The following is a 16,576-nucleotide window of genomic DNA, read 5'->3' as shown; positions in this document are numbered from 1 at the left end:
ATGTAAATGTTCTTGGGAGTTCCCTGGCGTTCCAGTGGTTAGGACTCTGCTTTTCAGAACCTCTGCTGAGGGCCCAGGTTCAATCCCTGGTCGGGGAACTAAGATCCCACAAGCTGTGTGGCACAACCAAAAAAAAAAAAAGTAAATGTTCTTACCATCAGAATTTCTCTAAGCAGAATTTTTAAAAGACCGATGAGAAGCTTTGGAAAGGTATTTGAACATGAAAAACAAGCTTTTTCTAATCAGTAAGTAAAGGATAAATACCAGTGAGGGGAAGGAACAAAGGACACAATGAGAGAGAAGTAGAGATAGTAGAGAGAAGAAATACAAATGATCAATAAACATATGGGAAAACGTTCTACTATCAATAATAATTTTCTTAAAAAACAAGAAATAATGGATATTTTTAAAAAATCTGATCAAGGGAGGACCTCTTTTAAAAGTAGGAAATGCAGTATCGACACAAATTAAGAAATTTGCTAGTGAGTTTATTACTTCAGAAGGCAATTTGGCAATGTCTTGACTAAAGTGTTTACTCAATAAATATTTTTGAGTGAACAAATGAGTGAATGAATATTAAATGTTTTATGAACATATATACGTACCCTTTGATCCAGCAATCTCAGTCCAAGAAATTTATGCTTAGGAAATTATCTTAATTTGCATAAGATTTAAGTATGAGGATGTCCATCACAGCATGGTTTTTCCTTTCCTATTTAAAACAAATGAGATATAATTAACATACATTGAAGTGCAGAATTTGATGAGTTTTGACAGATATTTACTGTCACTCTCTCAAGATACAGAACATTTCCATTACTGCAGAAAGGTTACTTGCACATCATGGTTTATAATAAAGAAAAACTGGGATCAACTTAGATGTAGAGTAGAGCATAGTTTTAAATAAATATTTATGTAATCAGGTAATGCTTTACTATGCAGTCATTTTAAATGTTGTAAAAGAATGTTTAATGTTTTAGAAATAGGTTATGATGTATTGTTAGGTGATAAAATAGCGTATTACCATAAATACATAAAAATGGCTGTTATGCCATTTTTGGTAAACATGTTTGTAGAAAAATGTCTGACTAAGAAATATACTAAGGTATATTAGATATCTCTGGGTGGTTTTTACTTCATTTTTGCTTAGTTCTGCTTTCTAACATTTTTAGAATGAGGAAGTATTGATTTACGCTAAGATAAATATTATTTATAAATTTTTAAGAGTTCAATTGGTCACTTTTAGAACAATACAATAAGATATTTACATGCAAAATATTACCCACAAAAATAACCCCTACGTCATCACTCATCACTCATGTGCTTTATTTATGTAAGAGGTGAAAAATTTAGCTGTAGATGAGCTATGCTACCATGTAATTTATACTTAATATTAATGTGGGAATGTAGGTGGGTGCTCTTCAGTAATATTTACAAAGACTGGAGGAAAAAATTGGAGAAAAAAATTACCAATACATTCAACAAAGAGATGCACTATGTTTTTTTCCAAAACATTAACATTACCATGAAAATGTTTTTTCAGTTACTGATGGGCTTGAGAACTCCTTGGTATTGTGCTGATATATGTTTTCCAACGAACACAGTGCCACTTTACATCACATTCTTATTCTAATTCATAGTAACTAGGTGTCCTCCTGTTTCAAGGGCTATGTTTATCAAACCCTTAAGCTTTAATATGATCTCATGGCTAAGGGTTTGTTACTTCTTTCACAATTAGTGTTTTTGTTTTTTTGCCTATTTTTAATTGTTGGCATGGCTTGTCAATTTCCACTCCTGTTACATTTCTGCTGTTCCCTGCTTCCCATTTCACAATTGCATTTTAAATGAGTATAAGTTGATGTGATTATCAGATGACTAAACCATTAGAATTTATAGACAGGATGCTTATTAGGTTTTCTTCCTACCATTTGTGAAGGCTTGTCCACCCCCATATTTTCACCTGCAAAGCCTTATAAGAGAAAAACTCATTCTGAGTGACTTGTTCTGAGCTCACGTTCAGGCTACAATCCCAGATATGACAGAGCAGCATTTGAATACTTTGGAGGGGAGGAGGCTTTTCCAAGTTGTCACACTGTTATTATTAAGTACAGAAATATGTAGGTAGATATTAAGAACTTGATTAATTTGATTCTGGACAGTCACTCTTGCAACTTTTAATGCTTTGGAAGAACATTTCCTATATAAAAATTCATTTGTTTAAAAAAAAATGTATTGAGCAGTTACCACATGTCAGGCAATGAGCTGCAGGGTATTAAGATGAACAGGCCACTGCCCCATCCCTCAGAGAGCCTCATATCTATTGGGAAAGAAAAGGACATCTGCATATTTATAATGATATATATAAAATACTATTGTTGACATGCATCATAAGGTCACAGAGAAACCTAATTTAGACTGTGGGATCAGGAACAACTTCTCAGAGAAGATTTGCCTGTGCCAAGTCTCTAAGGAGGAATAGGAATTAATTTTGGAAACGGACAAGGAAAGGTATCCTGGGCTAGAAGACAGCACAAACAACAGACACAGTATCTCAAAGCAGTGCCACCTGTGTGAAGAGCAAGTCCTTTGGAGAAAAAATTGGAGGGTCCTGATCATGGAGGGCTTTTTTGTCTTGTTAAGGACTTTGTTCTTCATCCTGAGGGTGTTGTGGAACACTTCAGGGTTTGTAACAGGAACATGGCTATATTCATGCTGTTAACAGATTACTCTGCTGAGAGGAAGATGAATTTGTGGGAAGCAAACTGGAGGTTCTAAGAACAGTAAGTGGAAGTGGTTTTCCTCAAGAGGATGGGACTCTGAACTGGTCATGGGGAAAGACACCAGAGGGTGAACCTGAATAATGTTAGGAGGTAAAATCTTCCGTTAGACTGAATTCAGCGACCAGGAAGTGGGGGAGTTAAGGATGCTGGGTGAAAGACCGTGCCAGATAATAGAGAGCTCAGAAAACAGGAGCAGTTTAGGATGACTAAAAGGTTATTTTGGGAACTGTCAGCGTTTAGAGCTTGTGAAGACACCTGAGTTAAGAAGTCCAGCAGGCAGTGGCAACAGCAGTCTCCATCAGAGGAGAGGGCTAGGTTGGAGAGAAGGATTTGGGGAATTATCAGCATGGATATGATAGTTGAATCCACGACAGCAAGAGAAATCACCCAGGAAACTGTGTAGGGTGGGAAGAGCAGGGAACTGTTGATGGGACACTCGGGTTCCCAAAATTTGAGGGCACATAAAGGTGATGTATGAAGAGACCCTGGAGAGTGAGTCCTGGAGGCCAGGGGTGGAGTGGTTGACAGGGAGGGAGTGATCTGTAGTGTCAGATGCGGTCAAGTGCTAGGGCAGAAAGTGCCTTGTGGTATGTTGAACAGTAACCGGGTGATGAGTAAGTGCAGTATTGAGTGTGGAGGACTGTCCATACTTTCCGGCACATGAGAAAGAATCAAGCTGGGAGGGAACATGGTGTCAGGAGAGGCACTTTTTCAGATGGGAAAGGCATACCTTGAGTTTCCAAATTGAAGGGAGGAAGCTGGGAGAGAAAAGTGGGAGGTTAAGAACAAAGTCCAGGAAAAATGGGTGATTGGGCGTGGTGGGAGGGCACTGTGGAGGGGCTGGACTTGCAGAAAGGTGAGGAAGGATGAAAATCCAAGTTTGTGGGGCAATGAGTGAAATCATGTCTGATGTCCTCGGTTTTCTTTGATGAAGATTACTCCAGTGGACAGTTCCATGAGAGTGTAGGAAAGGATTGAGAATAAGGGAAGTAAGATATACCCAAGGACAGATAGAAGGATTGATTTACTGAGGGCCCACCTGACTTCAGTGATTTGAGTTCATATTGGTTATTCTTCTCTAAGATGCTCAGAAATAAGAGCAGAGGCTTTACATTGTAGTGATGTGAGGATAGTCATTTTTTTCTAACATTTTATTATGTGAATTTTCAAATACACAGAAAAGTTGGAAGAGTATTTTACAGTGAACACTCATATTCCCACCACCTAAATTCCACAACGAACATTTTACTTGCTTTATGCATATCAAGATGATGATTTTTAAATCAGTCTTTTATTATGGGCACTTTCAAACACATGTGAAAGTAGAAGGAATAGAAAGGACCTTCATATATTCATTACCCAGTTTCAACAGTTATTAACTATGGCTAATGTCATTTCTTAAGACCTCCCGTAACCTTCTTTCTCTTCCTACACGCTCCACTGGATTACTTAAAAACAAATGGAGGTGAAATTTTATTGTGTGGATTTGTTAGAAGCGTGGGAATGCAACATAATCACAGGTTTTAGAGCAAGAGTTGTTTTGTGATCAAATATCAAATCCAAGGTTGGTGGAGAAGGAAGAGAAGCCAGGAGGGAACTGATAAACTGGAATAAAATGGAAGGGTTGGAGGACTTAAAAGTTTTGAATGAGATCAAAGAATAGGAGTGGTGTGAGTCGGAGGGTGGGAGCTGGGGGAAGGTTGGGATCAGAGAGTAGAATGTAAATTTCAGAAGTGGAGCAGTTCCCAATGAAGGAAAAAGGACCAGGGTGTGGCCAAGCGGATGAATGGCAAAAATGGAAGGATAGCAAAGGTCTTTAGAAATGAAGAGAGCAAGGAACTGTGAGTTAAGATCGTAGGGAGGCAGTACAGCAAAGAGGCTAGGGCAAGAGTTCAGGGGCCAGACTGCATGGGTGCATGTCCTGCCTCTGACAGTTGCCACTTGTGTGACCTTGAATAGATTACTTAGAGACTCTGTGCCTTAGTGTCCTTTTCTGTAAAGTGGGAATAATAATAATGCCAACCTCACAGGTGCTGGGAAGATTAAATAAATTATTTAAGCATGTAAAGTGCTTTAGAACAGTGCCTGGCACATCATAAACATGCCAAAAGTGCTAGCTATTATTATCACAAGAGTTGTACCTAGATGCTGAAGTCAGCAAGACAGGTGTCAGGATTTGTGGTGGAAAAGGCTACAGGCATGAAAATATAGGAGAGGGGAGAAGACCATGGGAGCTTATGTTTTGTGTGATGACAAAGGCCAATCAGAATATGATATACTATTTGTCATCAGAGTTTCAGAGAGAACTGATATAAGTAACTTTGTCATGGATGCAAGGTAAAAAAATTTATTCTTTCAACTATTTAGTTCACCAAAGCCTTGAGGTTTGAGATTGTCTTTAAATCTTTGTGAGGATTCTTCTAGTGTAATTTGTTTCATTATGATTTTTTCAGAATAAGTCAGAATTGGAGGAAATCTTAACATAATCAGATGTACATAAAAAGATAGACTATGTTTTAAAACACAGCTTTTACTGTAAGTTGGCAGAAGTCTTCATTAATTTGTAGTTCCTCAAAGGCACACATTGTTCTCTTTAAAGATAAATCATTTCAAAAGTATACTCTCTATAGCCAGATGCATTATTCTTCAGTTTTGCTAAGACTCCTTTCTGGAGTTAGTTTAAAAGGAGAAAAAAAAAGCTGCATAACACAAGCTATTTAAAACTTCCAGGATATTTATCTGTAAATATATGTTTCTAAATTTAATTAAACCGAAACATGTCTTGCCAAATGCGACATTTTGTTTTGTTTTGTTTTTCCTCAAGCAACATTTAAATCCATCAAACTGTTAGATGGTGGAGTTATTTGTTTGCTTAAACCATAGTTTTGAAAGCCCAAAGGCTGGCTGCATTTGTGGGTTTAAACGAAACATGTGTTTTACTTCTCCTTATGCATAGTGAGGAAGGAAGCATTTATTGAGTAACTACTAGTATCCTTTATTTACATTTTCTCCTTTGGTCATCACAACAGCCCAATGAATGAGGTGTACAGTAATCCCATGTTAATGACAGAACTTGGGAGGTCAAGTCAGTTGCCTGAGGACATCATCCATCCAGTATGAGGTAGAACTGGAATTTAAGCCTTGGTCCATGTGACCTCAGAATTCAGGCCTTTTCTACTGTCGTGACTTGCTGACTGTAAAATCCGTTGTGGCAATAATTTATATTCTTCTCATTGTACAACTGTCAGAGCAGTCCGTTTAAATGTTATGTCATTACAAGGGCCCTGCAAAATATGTGTGCTCCCCACCCCTATATGCTGCCCCTTCCCCAGTGACCTCTCCCCTTCCTCGCTTAGTCTCAGACACATGGGCACACACCGTCTCAGGACCTTGGCGCTTGCTGCTTCCTTGCCCAGAGTGTTCTTCTCTCAGGTGACTGCATAGCTCATCTACCTCCTCCAAGGCTTGAATCAGTGTTGGTGATGCCTTCCTGACCGCCTTATTTTAAATTGTAAAACACGTCCCTCCTTCTCCAGGCACTTCCTTCTCCTTTCCTGCTGTAGTTTTCTCCTTCGTATTTATCACCATGGGCAAGCATGACAATGGAATGTTGGGCTTTCGTTTTACCGGCCAGCGTCTTGGTTTCCAGGTGGTGGGCCACTCCAAATTGAAGCCAACTCTAACTATTGCAGGAGAGGGTCAAGCCTCAAGGCAGAAGTTGGCAGGGCTGCCAGGGTAGTGGGATTATAGGGCAAACTCAACCAGGCTCACCACATTCTAGGTCTGGGGCAACAGAGCCTATTATCAATCTTACCCACTGATGGGAATGGGGTTCTTGGTGTTTTTCTAGGCTTGAGGGTGTAGCTGGGACTGCCTGGCAAAGATCTTCAATGCCTGTACCTGGGCAGAACTGGGGCAGAGAGGAACTCACAGTGAGGATCTTCATAAAGCTACCAAACTGTGAAAAACCTGTGGTATTCAGTACAAATTTTGGTAGAATGTCTTCCACCAGAAAAAAACCCCCAAAAAACTAGGCTTGTAAACTCCTTGTGTTCTTGATGAAGATATGTAGCACGCTGCTGGGTTAGTTGTCTGTCTTCCTCACAAGGCAGTGAGCTCCTTGAGGAAGGAGACTGTGTCTCATTCATATCCGTCCCCCCAGTATCTAGACCAGCCTCTGACTATTCAGAGTCAGGAATCAGATTCAGATTCCATCCCAATCACTTGACATAGTTCCTGACATATAGGAAGTACTCAATATGTAATAATAACTTTTAGTATTATTATTTTACAATTTTGTGTGTATCCTTCTGGAGAAGGTATCAAATGTGTTCAGTGTATTATTACTCTGGAGAAGGCATCAAATGTTTTGAATGATTGAATCTCTTACGTTTTGGAAATCACTAGAATTCTTAGGTTTCAATCTTGTTTCTAACATTAGAGTGTTAACCCAGAGAGCCCCACAGAGTTATTGGAAATCTATGTAATATAAAAACTATGAAATATACTTACTTGTGAAACTGCATCTTTGAATCCTTAGTCCTAGGCATAGTACTTGACATATAGTAAACATTCGTTAAATGTTGAATGGTGAGCACCAAAGCAAAACATACCGTGCTATTACTATAATGGGTAAATTTTAAATAGCATTTGGATAGTCTAGTTGGAATATCACTTATATCTCAAGCAAACTGGATAGCTGAAAACTTCAAATAAAGTGTATAAACTATACTTTAAGGTGTCAGAGTTCTGAGCTACATTTGTAATTCTTTGAAATATGATTTCAGGTAAAACATGGCTACTCCAAGAGAGTCTGGTGTACACTTATAGGAAAAACAGTATATTATTTTCGTAGTCAAGAAGATAAGGTATGTATGTATTTTTAATATGCTAATTAGAGGAATTTTTTGTTTGTTATGGCTTCAAGTTTTCCCTTTCACTGTTCTGTTGCTAGCTCAAACTTCAGAATTTTTGATAAGGTTGAAATTTTGCATAAAATTTATTACTAAGGTAATCATAGACCTACAGGTTTTTTTTTTTTTTTTTTTTTTTTTTGGCGGTACGCGGGCCTCTCACTGTTGTGGCCTCTCCCGTTGCGGAGCACCAGCTCAGTGGCCATGGCTCACGGGCCCAGCCGCTCCGCGGCATGTGGGATCTTCCCGGACCGGGGCACAAACCCATGTCCCCTGCATCGGCAGGCGGACTCTCAACCACTGCGCCACCAGGGAAGCCCCCTACAGGGGTTTTGATTCTTAATTATAAGCCTTAGTAACTTTTAATTAATTCTTCTTCTAAGACCTAGAAAAGTCTTCTTCTATCCCACTTTCAACCATCAATTTCTCATATTTTTCAGGTCTGACAGACTAGATAAGGTTGATTGAAGGGAACAGCAAGCTAGGAAAAAAGAGCTGGGAAGGGAAAAGAATGCAGCCCTGTCCCAGGCCCTCAAATCCCTAGATACCACTTATCTATCCATCCATCTGCATATCTATATCCCATTCGTTCATTTTTAACTAACCTCCTCCCCGCCAAAACTTGAGTTATTGCATTTTCAAAGTAAAAAGATGGGTATCTTCCAAACGTGAAATGTATACCTAATTATCATTGTGCATACCCCATGTCATCTTTGGATTACTGAAACTGTAAAAATTGAACTAACATGGACCAAGAGTATTTGCATAAAACAATGATGCCAGCTCCACAGAACAGCAGCCTGTGACTGATTACTGTGTTAATGAGACTAAACTTCTTGGTCCACTGACCATGTAGGTCAGTTAGTATTTCTCTGCTCTATTTTCATAGTCTGCACTCTCAGTTCTGACTGGCCATATTTTAAAATGCATGCCATTATTCTCAGTGTCGCTCACGGGTTGGTACTTAACACAGTACAGCCATTGAGAGTGATATCTCTGAAGTAATGTGGGAATATGCTCATAAAAATAATACAAGAATAAGCACAGTACAAAACTGCATATTCAGTATAACCCTAACTCAATTATCAGTCAGGAAAACAGAAGCCACTCTGTGTATTCCAGTTTTTAACAATTTTAATGCAGAATTAGGGACATACATAACTTTAGAAAAGTTGGGGGAGTAGAGGTCGGGGAAGCAGCTGCCACTGAAGATCTGAGAAGCCAGCACCAACGGTCTGAACACAAAGCACAGAGGCAACTGGTACTCAGCAGTTTACTGAGAAGCCTCTGTGATACATCAGCCCAGGCATCTGACTGCAGCTGTTTCAGGAGAATCATGACTCTTCTTTCACGCTTACCTTCCACAGGAAGTTTGGGATTCTGAGTTTATAATTCTCAGTCCAGCACATCTATGTAAAGATACACATAGCAGAAAAGTCAGAAAGAACTAGGCCAAAATGTTGAGTGGGAGTAGAATTATGGATGATTTTTTTCTTCCTTTTTTTTAAATAACTTTCTGTTTTTACCAAGTTTCTATATTCGTGTTTTATAAATAGAAAAATAATTTAAAATTTGCTGAGAGTAGAATTTAAATGTTCCTACTATTACTACTACTAATAATTTTGTTTTTTATTAAAAATGGATAACATTGATCACAGAAGGAACAAGTCAGAGGAATGTAGATAGCTGAACAGAAATCCATTATAATTACTGGAAAAGTGTTGAGAATGCTTGTGAATCGGTATTAGGCTTACTTCATTTTGTGCTATAGATGTTTCAGAAACAATTTGTCTTTATCTCAATCAGTGTCTTTTAAAAAATTCAGTCAAAATATTTAAAAGCACCCGGTCTATTCACTGTTTATAGAACCATGGTAAATCCTCTGGTAAAAGGAATAATCATCTTTAAATATTGGGGTGGATGGAACCTTGATTGTCATATGATTAGATATGCCTAAAGCACACAATTAGGATAGTATTGTCATGTATTATCATAGTAGAATTAGTTTTCTTTATCCTATTTTTTAAAGCTTGCTTTTTATTTATTAATGTGAATTTTCTGCCCTATTATTTTGCTTTTGTTTTACTGCCTTTTTCTGAAAGTATAGATAAGTTAATTTCACATTTTTCCTTCAGAAGTAAATTTTATTCACTCAGTCCCCAGAATGGTGCTTTGCACATAGTAACTATTTGGAAAATAACTGTAATTAATTTAATGGGAAAAAGCAACGTTTCTTGTAAAAGACAACACATTTAATCAAATGAGTTAATTTTTTACTATTAATCAGCTATTAGGCAGATAAGATATCTAGGTAAGACCTCACTGAGAAGCCGACATTTTAATTAGGTTTTGAAGGAAGTAAAAGAGGCAAGAGTATTCCAAGCCAAAGGAACAGCAAGTGCAGAGGCCTTGGCAGGAGCATGCCAGGTGTGTTTGAGGAATAGTGAGAAGGTCAGTGTGACTGGACTGGACTCCGTTAGGGAGAGGATAATAGGAGATGAGTTCAGGGAAGTAACGGGGACCAAATCGCAGGGGGCCTTATCACAGTAAGGACTTTAGCTTTTGCTCCAAGTAAGATGAGAAGCCATTTGAGGATTTTGAGCCGAGCAGTGACATGATCTGACCTGTGTCTAAAAGGAACACTCTAGCTACTGTCTGAAGGGAATTAGGAGGAGACTGGTTAGGAGACTCTTACAGTAATTCAGGTGAGAGCTGATTGTGGTTTAGTGTGGCAATGGAGGTGTGAGAAGAGACCAGATTCTGGGTATATTTTGAAAGATTTGCTGATAGGATTTGTTGACTAAAAGGGTATGGAATATGAGAGCAAGAAAAGGGGCAGTGACAATGCCAGTCTTTTTGGCCTGAACAGCTGGAAGGATCAAGTTGCGAACAACTGGGATGGGAGAGACTCAGGAGAGCAGGTGGTGGGGGAGGACTTACCAAGTGACGTTGAAATGCTATTAGACATCTAAGTAGAGTTAGTGTGAGTCAGGAGTTATAAATTTGGAAGTAGCTAATACATGCTGTTGCAAAAGCCATGAGCTTGGATGACATCACCCAGGGGAGTGAGTGTAGATGGGAAAAGAGAGTCCAAGCACTGAGCCCTGGGCCCGAGCATGGAAATGTAAGACGGTAAATGTCCTTGGAGTTACAATGAACTTTTTCAGGCTGCAATTCCAAACCTGACCGAATATTTTAGAAGTTGTACATCTGAAGCAGACTGTGTGTGTTCCTGGAATAAATGGACTTAATTAAAGAAAAGTTTTAAAACAAATATGCTAAATATTCTACACAGCAAATAATGGTTTTCATCAGTAAAAGAGTAGGTAAAATTTAATATAAATCATTTTTAGGATGTTTTTCTTACACTTAAATTAAGATGAAAGAAATCATGGCATTTTTTGTGATATATTACATGTGTAATAAATCATATATGTGTATATAGCCTCAAAACACTCCTCATTTATTGGGGTTTAGAGTGATAGTTAATCACACTTCTTCACACCAGCTGTTTAACTTTGTTACTTTTTCTATGAATAGTATTGAGACTATGTCTACCCTTGTCCTTTTGATCCAATAACTTAATCAAATTAATTCTGTGGGGAAAAAAGTCAAATGAATATTTTGACTGAATTGCTTGACTAGGTAATGTGTCATTTTGGTCCAAATGAATAATCCAGACCACTGTATGGAAGTGGCTTCTTGCTTTTTCCACAAAAGTTAAATGTCTAGTATTCAAATTGTTCTTCAGTATTACAGTTGGCATGTTGGTTGTGGTTACTACTTTTGTAACAATGTGGATAATCCAGTTAGCTTTAGGCATTCATTTTAAAAAAGGTATGCTTTATAAAGGTAAGAATGAAAAACACTATGAAAAATTTTAGCAGGAAAATATTTAGAAAGTTCCTTCCTTACAACTACTAATATTTACTTTAGTTTCCTTTAGGTCAGATCAGACTCTGGGAGGCTAAAGTTGAAGAGGTTGACAGATCCTGTGATTCAGATGAAGATTATGAAGCCAGTGGGCGAAGTCTTTTATCCACACATTACACTATTGTGATCCACCCCAAAGACCAAGGTCCGACTTACCTCCTGATTGGATCCAAGCATGAAAAGGTATGTATGGTCTAATTGGTTGATTTAGAATGGTTTAGACTAATATGATTAAGTATTGGTAATAATTTTCAAATGACCGTTAAGTACAATCAAAGATTTACGTATAGATTTGTTGGACATAGTATTTTTAAAATAATTTTATTTCTGATATATTTCAAACACAAAAAATACAACAGACACCCTTTTTTACTTAATAGATGTTAGATTTCATGGTATTTTTTTATCGGCGTGAAATTAATAACCATCTAAGGGTTCAACAATAGGAAATTGATTAAATAATGTCCATATGATAAAATATCCTGCAGCCTTATATCTTTTTTATATTAAAAATAGATAATTATAATTTCTGAATTTTACTAACATAGTATAAGCACGTCCTTAATATAATCTCAACTATGTGAAAATATAATGTACATATATATTTTAATAGAAAGAAAAAAGTCCAGTATATTTGGGGAGCAGAAAAATGGATTGTTTTCTTTCTTTCTTCCTTATATACATAATCAATGTATACAACTTGATGCTTTGGAAATAATTATGTGCTCATGAAACCATCACTGCAGTCTATGGCATAAACCTATCCATCACATCCAAAAGTTTCCTCTCAACCTCTTTTTTAATTATTATTTTTGTGTGTGTGTGATAAGAACTACATAACATAAGATCTTCCCTCTTAGTAAATTTTAAAGTATGTAATACAACATTGTTAACTATAGGCACCATGCTGTGTGATAGATCTCTAGGACTTATTCATCTTTTTTTTTTCTTTTTTTTTTCCCAGGACTTATTCATCTTGTATAACCACAACTTTGTACCCTTTGACTAATACCACCCTGTTTCCCCTTCCCCCTAGCCTCTGGCAACCACCATTCCCTCTCTGCTTCTATGAGTTTGACTATTTTAGATCCATCATATAAGTGGTATTATATGGTATTTGTCTTTCTGTGTCTGGTTTGTTAGCAGGCAACAAACCTGATTGCTAAGAAACCAGACACAGAAATGTCCTCCAGATTCATCTATGTTGTCACAAACGGCAGGATTTCCTCCTTTTTAAGGCTGAATAATATTGTATGTATATACCATATTTTCTTTACCCATTCATCCATCAATGGACATTTAGGTTGCTTCCATGTCTTTGCTATTGTAAATAGTGGTGTGATGAACATGGGGGTGCATATATCTTTTTGAGTTACTATTTTATATAAATTTATATTACAAAACTTCCTTCAGATAAATACCCAGAAGTAGAATTGCTGGATCATATAGTAGTTCTATTTTTAAATTTTTGAGGAAACTCCATACTGTTTTCCACAGTGCTGCACCAATTTACATCCCCACCAACAGTGTACAGGCTTCCTTTTCTCTACATCCTCACCAGTACTTGTTATTTCTTGTCTTTTTGGGGTTTTGTTCTGTTTTTGATAGTTGCCATTCTAAAAGGTGTAAGGTGATAACTCATTGTGGTTTTCAGTTGCATTTCCCTGATGATTAGTGATGTTGAGCTCCTTTTTGTGTACCTGTTGGCCATCTGTATGTCTTCTTGGGAAAAATGTTTTTCAGATCCTCTGCCCATTTTTTAATTGGATTGTTTGTCTTTTTGCTATTGGGTTGTATGAGTTTTATATGTATTTTAAATATTAACCCCTTATCAGAAATATGATTTGAAATATTTTCTCCCACTCAGTAGGTTATCTTTTCATTTTGTTGATGGTTTCCTTTGCTGTGCAGAAGCTTTTTAGTTTGATGTAATTCCACATGTCTATTTTTGCTTCTGTTGCCTGTGCTTTTGGTGTCATACCCAAGAAATCATTGCCAAGGCCAGTGTCCAGAAGCTTTTCCTCAATGTTTTCTTCTAGGAGTTTTATAGTTTCAGGTCTGATGTTTAAGCCTTTATTCCATTTTGAATTGACTTTGTGTACTGTGTGATATCAGGGTCCAATTTCATTTTTTTAAATATAAATTTATTTTATTTACTTATTTTTGGCTGTGTTGGGTCTTCGTTGCTGTGCATGGGCTTTCTCTAGTTGTGGCAAGCAGGGGCTACTCTCTGTTGCGGTGCATGGCCTTCTCATTGCGGTGGCTTCTCTTGTTGCGGAGCACAGGCTCTAGGGTGCATGGGCTTCAGTAATTGCAGCACGCGGGCTCAGTAGTTGTGGCTCACAGACTCTAGAGTGCAGGCTCAGTAGTTGTGGCATGCAAGCTTAGTTGCTCTGCAACATGTAGGATCTTCCGGGACCAGGTCTCAAACCTGTGTCCCCTGCATTGGCAGGCGGATTCTAAACCACTGCACCACCAGAGAAGCCCTCCAACTTCATTGTTTTGCCTATGGATATCCAGTTCTCCCAACACCATTAATTGAAGAGACAATCCTTTGCCCACTGTATTCTTGGCAACCTTGTCAAAAATCAGTTGACCATATATGCATGGTTTTACTTCTGGACTCTCTATTCTGTCCCATTGGCCTAATGAAGCAATCATTAGGCCCATTGATGGACCTAATGTCTGTTTTTATGCCAGTACCATACTATTTTGATTACTGTAGCTTTGTAATATATTTTGAATTAGGAAGTATGATCCCTCCACCTTTGTTCTTCTTGCTCAAAATTGCTTTGGTTATTTGGGGTCTGTTGTTGTTCCATGTGAATTTTAGGATTGTTTTTTCTATTCCTGTTTAAAAAAAATTGGGAATTTGATAGGGATTACTTTGAATCTCTATGGGTTGCTTTGGGTAGTATGGACATTTTAATAATATTAATTTTTCCAATCTATGACTGGATGTCTTTCCACTTATTTGTGTCTGCTTTAGTTTCTTTCATTAGTGCTTTATTGTTTTTGGTGTACAAATCTTTCACCTCCTCAGTTAAGTTTATTCCTAAGTACTTTATTCTTTTTTTTTTTTTGCTATTGTTTTGGGATTGTTTTCTTAATTTCCTTTTCGGATAATTCATTGTTAGTGTATACAAACACAACCGATTTTTAAAAATTAATTAGTTCATTTATTTTACTTTTTTTTTTGGCTGTGTTGGGTCTTCATTGCTGTGCGCGGGCTTTCTCTAGTTGTGGTGAGTGGGGGCTACTCTTCCTTGCAGTACACAGGCTTCTCCTTGAGGTGGCTTCTGTTGTTGCAGAGCACAGGCTCTAGGTGCACGGGCTTTAGTAGTTGTGGCATGTGGGCTCAGTAGTTGTGGCTCACAGACTCTCGAGCACAGGCTCAGTAGTTGTGGCGCACAGGCTTAGTTGCTCCGTGGCATATGGGATCTTCCCGGACCAGGGCTCGAACCCATGTCCCCTGCATTGGCAGGCAGATTCTTAACCACTGCACCACCAGGGAAGTCCCCATTTTTGTATGTTGATTTTGTATCCTGCAACTTTATTAAATGTATTAGTTCTAACAGTGTTTTTATGGAACCTTTAGGGTTTTCAACAAATAAGATAATGTCATCTGCAAACAGAGATAATTTTACTTCTACCTTTCCGATTTGGATGCCTTTTATTTCTTTTTCTTGCTCTGTTGCTCTGGCTAGGACTTCCAGTGGTATGGTGAATAGAAGTGGCAAGAGTGGGCATCCTTGCCTTGTTCCAGATCTTACAGGACAAGCTTTCACTTTTTCACCATTGAGTATGATATTAGCTGTGGGCTTTTCTTATAAGGCCTTTATTGTGTTGAGGTATGTTCCTTCTGGGTATTATTTCCTTCTTTAAATTTTCTGGATTTCCTAGGTATTTTATATATTCTATTTGTATGTACTAGGAGTCAGATTTTAAATTTGATAGAATTTGTTGTATTTCATAAAAGAATATTAATTGGTTGTATTTATTCTAGTCTCTTAATGTCACGTTACTTTCTTAATTTTCTTATGCTTTTCTAAATGTGAACAATGGGGAAAAGGTACTATGAGCACAATTCAAATAAGCTGGCTTCAGAACTCTTTAAGTGGCTTTTAGTTATTATTTAAAAATTAAGAGTGTTTTTTTTCCATTGTCAAAGTTTTCTACTGTTTATGCAAGTTGTTTTTTTCCTTAAGTCATCAGAAACTGTGTCTTGGTTAACATTTCTATTAATATGTTTTGATTTTTAAGGACACTTGGCTTTATCACCTGACTGTTGCAGCTGGAAGTAACAATGTAAATGTTGGATCTGAATTTGAACAACTCGTTTGCAAATTGCTAAATATAGAAGGGGAACCTTGTAAGTTTATAACGTACAAGGCTTTATGGTTTATGAAATGGGCCCTAACTCCCTTAGCCTAATAGAGTTTTCACTTTGCGAGCTCCTGTTTCCCTGAGATGTACCCATCTTCTCATAGGCTTTGCTTGTTACGGGCCAGGATTCTTATTGTGGTTCTTCGGCTCCAAGGACACCGTCATTCCTTGACATGTCCATATCCTGTCACACCTCTCTGCCTTTGCTCACATTACTCCCTCTGCCTGGAACACCCTTCTTCCTTCACATTCCCCACCAACTTGATGAAATCCTACCTACCTTAGGAGCTCCCCCAGCCAACCCATCCCAACTCAGCATCTGGCTCATAAAAGGTGCCTAATAAATGTTAAAATTATATCCCAATGCACTTTACCATTTAAAACTTTTATAGCATTTGTTACTTTGCACTGAAGTTTTTTTTATGGCTAAGGTTTCCCCATTGAGAGCCTAGATTCTAAGCTCTGCTTTACTTAGTAATAGAGATCACATTTTATTTGCAGTGTCTAGTATAGGAATTTAATAAATGTTGATTTTAGGAATGACTTCAAGTTCCTCTTTATCTT

At 37.7% G+C, this 16,576-nt stretch overlaps 1 protein-coding gene across 1 annotated transcript in view; it reads left to right on the top strand.

Moving 5' to 3' along the window:
- PLEKHH2 (pleckstrin homology, MyTH4 and FERM domain containing H2) overlaps positions 1-16,576 on the top strand; it is a 107,602-nt gene that overhangs the window by 56,660 nt on the left and 34,366 nt on the right. The window contains exons 15-17 of the mRNA XM_022573958.2: positions 7,568-7,648; positions 11,630-11,809; positions 15,890-15,998. Of these exons, the coding sequence (XP_022429666.2) occupies positions 7,568-7,648; positions 11,630-11,809; positions 15,890-15,998 (370 nt within the window). The remainder of the gene's footprint in view (positions 1-7,567; positions 7,649-11,629; positions 11,810-15,889; positions 15,999-16,576) is intronic.

The sequence above is a fragment of the Delphinapterus leucas genome, chromosome 13, assembly GCF_059928025.1.
Source record: "Delphinapterus leucas isolate spDelLeu-1000000601 "Yukka" chromosome 13, BTC_Dleu_Yukka2, whole genome shotgun sequence".
Lineage (NCBI taxonomy): Eukaryota > Metazoa > Chordata > Mammalia > Artiodactyla > Monodontidae > Delphinapterus > Delphinapterus leucas.
The sequence above is the reverse complement of the archived record's forward strand: the minus strand, read 5'-3'. Positions and strand labels throughout refer to the sequence as shown.